Here is a 9,127-nt window from a genome sequence, read left to right on the forward strand (position 1 = left end):
CACCATCATCACCACCATCACCACCATCATCACCATCACCACCATCACCACCATCACCACCATCATCACCATCACCACCATCACCACCATCACCATCATCACCATCATCACCATCACCATCATCACCAACATCACCATCACCATCATCACCAACATCATCACCATCAACACCAACATCAACATCATCACCATTAACATCATCATCACCATCATTATCCTCACCATCATTGTCGCCATCACCATCATCACCACCATCACCACCATCATCACCATCACTGTCATCACCATCACCATCATCACCAACATCAACATCATCATCACCATTAACATCATCATCACCATCACCACCATCATCACCACCATCACCATCATCACCATCATCACCATTACCACCATCATCACCATCACCATCATCACCAACATCATCACCATCAACACCAACATCAACATCATCACCATTAACATCATCATCACCATCATTATCCTCACCATCATTGTCGCCATCACCATCATCACCACCATCACCACCATCATCACCATCACTGTCATCACCATCACCATCATCACCAACATCAACATCATCATCACCATTAACATCATAATCACCATCATTATCACCATCATCACCACCATCACCACCATCATCACCATCACCATCATCACCATCATCATAACCATTATCATCACTTTAACCACCACCATCATCTCCATAACCCCCCACCACCATGACCATCACCACCACCATCACCATCATCATCAACATGGCATCACCACTATCGCCGCCATGATCATCTTCACCATCAGCATCAACATCACCATCATCACTATCACTACCACCACCACCATCATTATCATCACCATCATCACCTTCATCATAATCACCATCAACATTATCACCGTCCCTGTTGGTTATTAAATGTCAGCCTCTTGCCAAGCACTGTGCCAAGAACTTCACCCATACCATCTCATATTCTTTAACAACTCCCCAGGGCAGACGTTTTTATCCCCATTTTACAGAGGAGGAAACCAGGGCATCCCAAAACAACCAGGGACAAGCTCTGTATTTCTGCTGTCCATTTGTCTTTCACAGGCATCTCTGGCCCCCAGCTAGGCCACCCCCAGGACAGGGTGCTCTGTCTTTCCCAAAGGCCTTAGCTCAGAGCAGCTTTGAGCAAGAGTACAGATGGCACCTTGGGTAGGCCCCTGCTCCTAGGAATGCCCTGTGGGTGATGGTGGTATGGGGCAGTGGTCCTTAGGCGGGGGGTGCATGCCAGGTGTGGCAGGAGTCATGGTTCTGGTTCCCCAGCTGTGGGCATGCCAGGTCCTCCCTTGGTGCCCACAGGTACTCCTTCCAGGATGAGGAGGACATGTTCATGGTGGTAGACCTGCTTCTGGGCGGGGACCTGCGCTACCACCTGCAGCAGAATGTCCAGTTCTCCGAGGACACGGTGAGGCTGTACATCTGCGAGATGGCACTGGCCCTTGACTACCTGCGCAGTCAGCACATTATCCACAGGTGTGTGCACACCTGATGGGGTGGGGCCCTGTCTTGGTCAGGCAGGCTGGCAGTAGCTTCGGGTCAGGCCACCTGAGGTACGTCCATACTCCAACAGGACACCCCCGGCTGTGCACCTGGGATTGATGCCTGGCTCCAAAGTCAGCTCCACAGCTGCATAGTTAGTGCCCAACTGAGGGGTGGACCCTGTCCAAGTAGCCCCAGCTGAGCTGGGCACAGAGGGCTGTTAGCTGTCATGGGTGGACACAGGACCTGGTCACATCAAGTGGCTTTCATCTGGTCTGTTTAACTGCGGGGTTCCGCCATAACCCGCATAACCTGTGTGTCCGTCTACCATGTGCCTGGGGAATTTCAACTGATCCTAACATTAGCTGAAAGCAGAAAAATTAAGAAGCAGAAATTAGACTGAAATTCTGTAGCCACAGAACAAAATTAAAAATTCTGCAAGGTGTATTATAAAGTCAGATAGACCTGGTTTCTCTGCCCTCGAGCGTTTTGTTATCTGGTCTTGATTCAGGCACCAGACAGACACTGAGTGCCAACTGTGTGCCTGGGAGTCAAGGCATAGTGAAGGCTGAGGCTGGCTGGTCTCCCATGATGAGGCCTCATCGTGGGAGGGACAGGCTGGCGCTGGCCATTCTGCACAGCCCGGGGCATTGGCAGAGGGGCCATCCTGGGGGTCCAGGCGAGGAGGGCCTGCTTTTGTCCTCTGGAAGCTTCAGGCTGCAGGCACCCCTCTGTGTCCAGTGCCAGGGGCTGTCCTGCAGTCTGGTCTCAGTAGGTGGGATCCTGGAGGTGGCTCCCCCCACCAGAATGGAGGCGCTGGTTTCACCCAGTGATGTCTGGGAATGTTGCCAGAAGGGGGGGTACCTCTTTGTTTGTCCCACCCAGAGGTGTTAGGGCTAGTGCTGTCCCAAGGACCAGCTCAAGCTTCCCAGGCCTCTGCCTCGGGGGGTGGGTGTGGGGGGTGTGTTGGGAACCTCGGCTCTGCCAGGGATTCCGGGGCAGGGATGGGAGGGGCTCCAGGAGCGTCTTCCCACTTTCCCACTTCCTACAGAGACGTCAAGCCCGACAACATTCTCCTAGATGAGCAAGGTATGCGGCGCCAGCTGGCAGTGGTCAGAGGTGGGGGTGGGCAGCGATGGGTGGGCAGTGACCCTGCCCACAAGGACATGTCTGGTCCCGGGACAGCTGCACCTGCCCTCTCTCCTCATAGGACACGCACACCTGACCGACTTCAACATCGCCACCATCATCAAGGACGGGGAGAGGGCGACGGCATTAGCCGGCACCAAGCCGTATATGGGTAAGCCAAAGGCCACTCAGACTGTCACCCACCTGCCCTGGCCACACCTGGCCACGCCCACGGCCCAGTCCTCACTCCCAGCCTTGCAGCCCCGCTGGCCCTTGGGGGTCTCCCGTGCTGAGTCTGTGGCTGGTGAAGTTAACCCATGTCCCTAAAGTCACGCAGCCATAATGATGGGGCCATGGTTTTTGCAACAGTCATATTTGATGCGTACAGAGGATCTAAGGGTGCACATGAGAGATATGGGGTTTAAAAGTGAGACGAGACCAACACCACGTCAGGGTGGCAGGACCTGAGCAGAGCCAAGGTCTGGCTGCACATCTGTCTCTCTGCTGGGGCTGGGACTGGCTGCTTCCAGGGGGGTCAGGGCAGAGCCCCGGGGAGGGCGGCTTCCCTGGCCGGCTCTGCAGGCAGCCTGGTCGTGGGGCTGCCATCCCTGCGGCAGCTCGGCTGTCCTTCCCTCTCTGTTGGAAAGCTCCGGAGATCTTCCACTCCTTCGTCAGCGGTGGGACCGGCTACTCCTTCGAGGTGGACTGGTGGTCGGTGGGAGTGATGGCCTACGAGCTGCTGCGAGGATGGGTACGGAGCTTCTGAGCCCCGCGGGGCCCTCAGACCCCAGCTGGCCCGAGCACCAGGAGGGACGAGGCTGCCCCAGTCCCCAGGTGCCCAGGAATGTTTGTACTAGCCCCTGAGGACTCTGTTTTTAGCAAAGCATCTGGGTCAATGAGTGAATGCTTGAGCAGGCGAAGGACGGAGTAAGCTCACTGTGGGTGTCCTGGCCCGTGCTGGGGCTAGCTCGCTGCCCTGCAGAGCTGTCCAGCAGGGCGCCTCCTCGGAACCTCCCGCAGGGTTCCCGTGGGGGTCCCTGTGTGCTCCCCCCCTGGCCACACCGCTGCCTCAGGCCCAAACTATCCCTCCCCACACCTTCTTGGGGGCTGTCCAAGGCACTGTGCCCCCTCGGCCACCCCACCAGACACCACCTCTGAGGGAGACAGCCCCCTCCTGGCCCTCCAGGGCTGACCCACCCAGGACCCAGGCCCTCGGGGGGCTGTGGTGTGGGGCGGCCTAGGGGCTGGCTTCACCTCCCTGCTGCTCCGTGTGGGGGGAGGACGTGCTCAGACCTGTGCCTGCACTTGGGGTGAGGGTATGGGAGTGCTCTTGGGTGCCTGGCATTATTCTGGGTGTGATGGGGGACAAGGAGCACCTGGCACCACACTGTCTCTGCCCCCAGAGGCCCTACGATGTCCACTCGAGTGACGCTGTGGAGTCCCTGGTGCAGCTGTTCAGCACTGTGAGTGTCCAGTACATCCCCACCTGGTCCAAGGAGATGGTGGCCCTGCTGCGGAAGGTGAGCCTGCGCCCCGTGCCTCCTTGCCCCCCAGCTCACTCTACGTGGAGCTCAGGGTGGGCACCCCTCCCGGTGCAGACTCAGCACCCCTTCTTGTGGGTGAGACCCCTTCACTAGCACCTCGTGGAGGCCTTCCCCAGACAGCGGCTCTGAGACCCGCGTGTCAGGGAAAGCAAGCCCGGCTCGTGTGTTTTGTGTATCTTGTGTTCCTCTCCAGCCGGGCGGGGCGGCCTGGTTGTCTCTTATCACAGCGAGCCCTGTTTGGGCCCCTGCCATGTGCGGAGTCACTGTGCACAACTGTCTAATTTCATCCCCACAGCGAGCCTGCGTGCCTGGGCACTGGCCATCACCCCCTGCACAAAAGCTCACACCGCGGTGCAGAGAAGTCCTGTGCCAGCTCACCCGCGCCCGGGTGTGCACTGGGGCCAGGTGCGGGGCCCACACTGCTCTCTGGCCTCTAGCCCTGTCCTCCTATGGAAAGGGTGCTCTACCCAGGGAGTGCACAAAAGAAACCAGGTCTCTGGGCACCTCCCAGGGCCTAAGCATGTCTGCAGCAGCCCAGGGGCATCAGCCTGGCGGGGCTCGGGGCCTGGTGTTGCTGTCAGCGGGGCCTCCCATCATGCTCAGGCTGGGCTGGGGTCTGCTCCTCGCTGGCCTGCCAGCTCCCCACTTGGAAGGCCGTGCTGTAAACAATATGGCTGGTGCTTCTGAAAGGGAAGTCAGAGGGCTGGACGCCTGCCCATGAGTCCTCCTGTCCTGGAATTGTAGCCAAGCAGCCTAGATGTTCAGAGAGGTGCAGCCTGGCTGGTGCTCTCCCCTGCCCCAGGAAGCTCTGTCCACCCTGCCTGGTGGCTCACAAGGGGGGACCTTGGCTCCAGAGGGCCTGAGCGGGAAGTGGGGGTGACCCACATGCCAAGTCCCAGGCCTGGGGAGGCCTCAATGGGGACTGCAGCATTTCCCCTGGACAGGCAATGGCACACGGCATCAGCAGCCAGGCGGGAGGTGCCCGGCCCTGTGGTGCTGCTGCCCTGGTCACGCACGCTGCCCGGGGCTCACTGGCCGTGGAGGTTCTTCACTGTGCTGGAGGACTTTTTTGGATTAGTTGCTGTCCCCAGCCACGTGCAGAGAGAGAGCCGCTAGCCAGGCCTGGGCTGCCACCTGCTGGCGAATATGGCAGCACAGCCCTGCAGACTCCGCTGCTGTCCTTGGGCGCCAGGGGTTTGGCCAGCATCTCGCAGATCAGGTGGTCCCTTGGGCCCAGCTGCTGAGCCGGCCACATGGCTTTGCTGGAAACTGGCTCCACCTTTCCTATTGTGCCCTGAGATCCTGAATTTCCAAACTGGAGGCCTGGCGGGCACTGCATAGATGCCCAGGCCGAGGCAGGTGGCCGGCTCTGCTGTGCTGGTGGGTGCTGGGCCTGGGTCCAGCCCGGCTGCCTGCTGGGGTCCGGCCGGGCTCACTTTGGCCTTCTTGCAGCTCCTCACCGTGAACCCCGAGCACCGGTTCTCCAGCCTCCAGGACATGCAGGCGGCCCCGTCGCTGGCCAGCGTGCCGTGGGACGACCTGAGCGAGAAGAAGGTGGAGCCGGGCTTCGTGCCCAACGTAAGCCAGCAGCGGCGCGCAGACGGCTCCAGGGCTGGGCGGTGGGCAGTGCCTGTGGGCTGGGGCTCAGCACCTGTCCCTCTGCAGAAAGGCCGCCTGCACTGTGACCCCACCTTTGAGCTGGAGGAGATGATCCTGGAGTCCAGGCCCCTGCACAAGAAGAAGAAGCGGCTGGCCAAGAACAGGTCCCGCGACAACAGCAGGGACAGCTCCCAGTCCGTGAGTGCTGGGGCGGGTGGGGTCCCTGCTGGCCCGGGGTCCTCTCCACCACCTGTGTGCATGTATAAAGGTCCCCTCACGTTGTCCTGTGAGGGCCCTGGGCAGGGTGCACATCTCGAAAGCCTGGCGGACTGTTTTGCCGGCATCCTGAGAAGCCCCCAACCTTCCCTCTGCCTTTCCCAGCACCACCCACCCTGGCTCCCCGTCACGCAGCTTCTCCGACCCTCTCGCTCCTTCTGACATGGGGCAGGCAGTGACCCCCGGGAGCACGGGCTGTGAGCATGTGTGGGGATCACGTATGCGAAGCCCTTAATGCCATGCCTGGGTGCAGTAGTGTCCTGGGGCTGCCGTAACAGATGACCACAAACCAGGTGGCTGAAACTGCAGAGATGTATTGTTCGTGGTTCTGGGGCCAGAGCGTGGGTAGAGCCGTGTCCCCTCAAAGGCTCTCGGGGAGGGTCCTTCCTCGCTCCTCCCCGCGTCATGGCTGCTGGTGTCCTGGGGGCTCCTTGGCACACAGCTACATCCCTCCAGTGTCTGCTTCCATGGCCACCTAGCCGCCTCTGTGTGGGGCTGTTTCTCCTCTTCGTAGAAGGACACCAGTCATTGGATTGGGGCCCACCCTAATCCAGTAGGACCTCAACTTCATCACATCTGCAAAGACCCTGTTCCCATATAAGGTCACATTCAGAGATACTGGCATTAGGACTTGAGCACGTCTCTTGGGGGACACAGCTTAGCCCATGACACCAGCATACAGCTGGCACTCACAGAAGAGCAGTCAAGGTCGTGAGTGCTGTTGTCAGGGGTGATAGTGGTGACACTGGGTACGAACAGTGGTCCCCCTGTCCTGGGACCCATCTGAGTCTGGGGAGGGAGGGTCCTCTCAGGCCCCCAACCCCTGTGCAATCTCTGCAAACCTGGTGGGCCTGTGTGGATCTGGGCAGGTGGGTATCAGTCCCCTCCTCACCATGATGTGGGGTACAGGGCTGGGGTTATCCCGGGGTGCCTCAGTGTTTCAGGGAACACAGGCCCCTTGGGCCAGACTCCCATCCCCCACCCCTTCAGGACCGCTCGTGGTGCTCCCTGGTGTACGTGGGTGAGATTGCAGGTGGAGAGATGCCGCCTGTAGGGAGCAGGAGGTGCGGTGCTGGGAAGAGTCTCAGGATGGTGGGGAGGCGCTCGCTGGGGTTCTTCTGTGTTCCCACTGTCGAATATTTGAGTCCCACTTACCAGGGCATCTCCAGAGCTAGGGCTTTGGGGTGTGGAAGCAGGTCCAGGATGGGATAGGAGCCCTCAGGAGAGAACCCAGGGGTGGGCAGTGTGCAGAGCCTGGCTTGGCCACGCTGACCGTCCAGCAGGCTTTGGACAGGAACACGCGAGGCCAGGCACCCTGGACGGAGGAACTCAGCTTTGTCTGTGGCTGGTGGGTGGGTAGATGTTTTGAAAGGAACACACCACTGAAAAAAAATCCCAGTGTCTTACTTGGAAAATTAAGAACCTCGAGTCTGAGTGAGGGTTTTTTTGGTCACAGCTTTATTTTGATATAATTGACCTACTTTACAATGAACCCATCTAAAGGAGGTAATCCAGTGGGGATTTTAGCCTATTCACAGGGTTGTGCAACACCACGGTCTGATGTTAGAACTTTTTATCTCCCCTAAAAGAAACCCCTACCCATCGGCAGTCTCACCCCAGTCCCCCGCCTCCAAGCCCCTGGCAGCCCCTAATCTACTTTCTGTCAATATGGATTTGCCTATTTGGGAGATTTAATATAAATGAAATAATGCGACATAAGCTCTTTTGTGACTGGCGTCTTTGCGTGATGTTTTCAAGGGTCAGTATTTGTGCTTACCCTTCATGGTTGATGGGTACTTGGATTGTTTCCACTTTTTGACTATTCTGAATGATGCTGCTTGAGCGTTTGTGTGCCAGTCTTTGTGCAGACGTGTTTTCATTGTTCCTGGGTGTGTGCCTCGGAGAGAAGTGACTGGGCCACGTGGTAACTGTGCAGCACGTTTACGCCAGACCAGCCCCCACAGCAGCAGCGCCGTCCACGTGCCCCACCAGCGCGGGAGGGCTGCCGTGTCTCCACGTCCTCACCAGCTCTTGCTATGGTCTGGTTTACTTGGTTTTTCTTTTAATTATAGCCATCCTAGTGAGCATGAAGTGGTTCTGTGGTGTCGATTTGCATCTCTCTGGCTAATGATATGGAGCCTCTTTTCAGGCATTTCTTCCTGGAGGATTCTATTCAAGTCCTTTTAAATTTGGGTTCTTTGTCTTTTTTAATCACTCTGAGAATACCTGTCTTTCAGTCAGTGTATGTGGACCATTCACATTTAGCGTGACTGTTGGTGTAGTTGGATTATACCTATGGTATTTGTGAGTGTTGTCTGTTTGTTGTATTTCTTCTTTTTCCCTCCTTTTCTGCCTTTTCTAGTTTTAATTAAGCATTTTATATGATTCTGTTTATCTCCTCCTTTATCCTATCAGTTATACGTCTCTTAAGGATACTTACAGTGGTTGCCCTATAGTTTGCAATGTACCTGTAGCTTATCTAAGTCCACCTTCAAGTGACACTGTGCCACATCACATGCCATGGAGGAGCCTCATAACAGGTCATCTCCNGTGGACCATTCACATTTAGCGTGACTGTTGGTGTAGTTGGATTATACCTATGGTATTTGTGAGTGTTGTCTGTTTGTTGTATTTCTTCTTTTTCCCTCCTTTTCTGCCTTTTCTAGTTTTAATTAAGCATTTTATATGATTCTGTTTATCTCCTCCTTTATCCTATCAGTTATACGTCTCTTAAGGATACTTACAGTGGTTGCCCTATAGTTTGCAATGTACCTGTAGCTTATCTAAGTCCACCTTCAAGTGACACTGTGCCACATCACATGCCATGGAGGAGCCTCATAACAGGTCATCTCCAGCTCATTCCTCCCGTCCCTATGACATTGTTGTTGCCCTTTTCATTTACCTATAAGCTATTGACTCAATACATTGTTACTATTGTTATTTTATACAGTTATCTTTCAGATCAACTAAGAATAAGAAAAATAAAAGATTTTATTTTACCTTTATTTATTCCTTCTCCAATGCTTTTCCATTATGTAGATCTGTGTTTCTGACCTAT

The 9,127-nt window shown here is 56.1% G+C and overlaps 1 protein-coding gene across 1 annotated transcript in view; it reads left to right on the top strand.

Moving 5' to 3' along the window:
• The window catches only part of STK32C (serine/threonine kinase 32C), a 50,478-nt gene that overhangs the window by 34,773 nt on the left and 6,578 nt on the right, over window positions 1–9,127 (top strand). Inside the window, exons 3-9 of the mRNA XM_008589460.1 lie at window positions 1,343–1,516; window positions 2,574–2,611; window positions 2,733–2,822; window positions 3,298–3,401; window positions 4,054–4,170; window positions 5,647–5,772; window positions 5,860–5,991. Coding sequence (XP_008587682.1) covers window positions 1,343–1,516; window positions 2,574–2,611; window positions 2,733–2,822; window positions 3,298–3,401; window positions 4,054–4,170; window positions 5,647–5,772; window positions 5,860–5,991 — 781 coding nt within the window. The remainder of the gene's footprint in view (window positions 1–1,342; window positions 1,517–2,573; window positions 2,612–2,732; window positions 2,823–3,297; window positions 3,402–4,053; window positions 4,171–5,646; window positions 5,773–5,859; window positions 5,992–9,127) is intronic.

The sequence above is a fragment of the Galeopterus variegatus genome, unplaced genomic scaffold (genome assembly GCF_000696425.1).
Source record: "Galeopterus variegatus unplaced genomic scaffold, G_variegatus-3.0.2 Scaffold5461, whole genome shotgun sequence".
NCBI classification, from domain to species: Eukaryota; Metazoa; Chordata; class Mammalia; order Dermoptera; family Cynocephalidae; genus Galeopterus; species Galeopterus variegatus.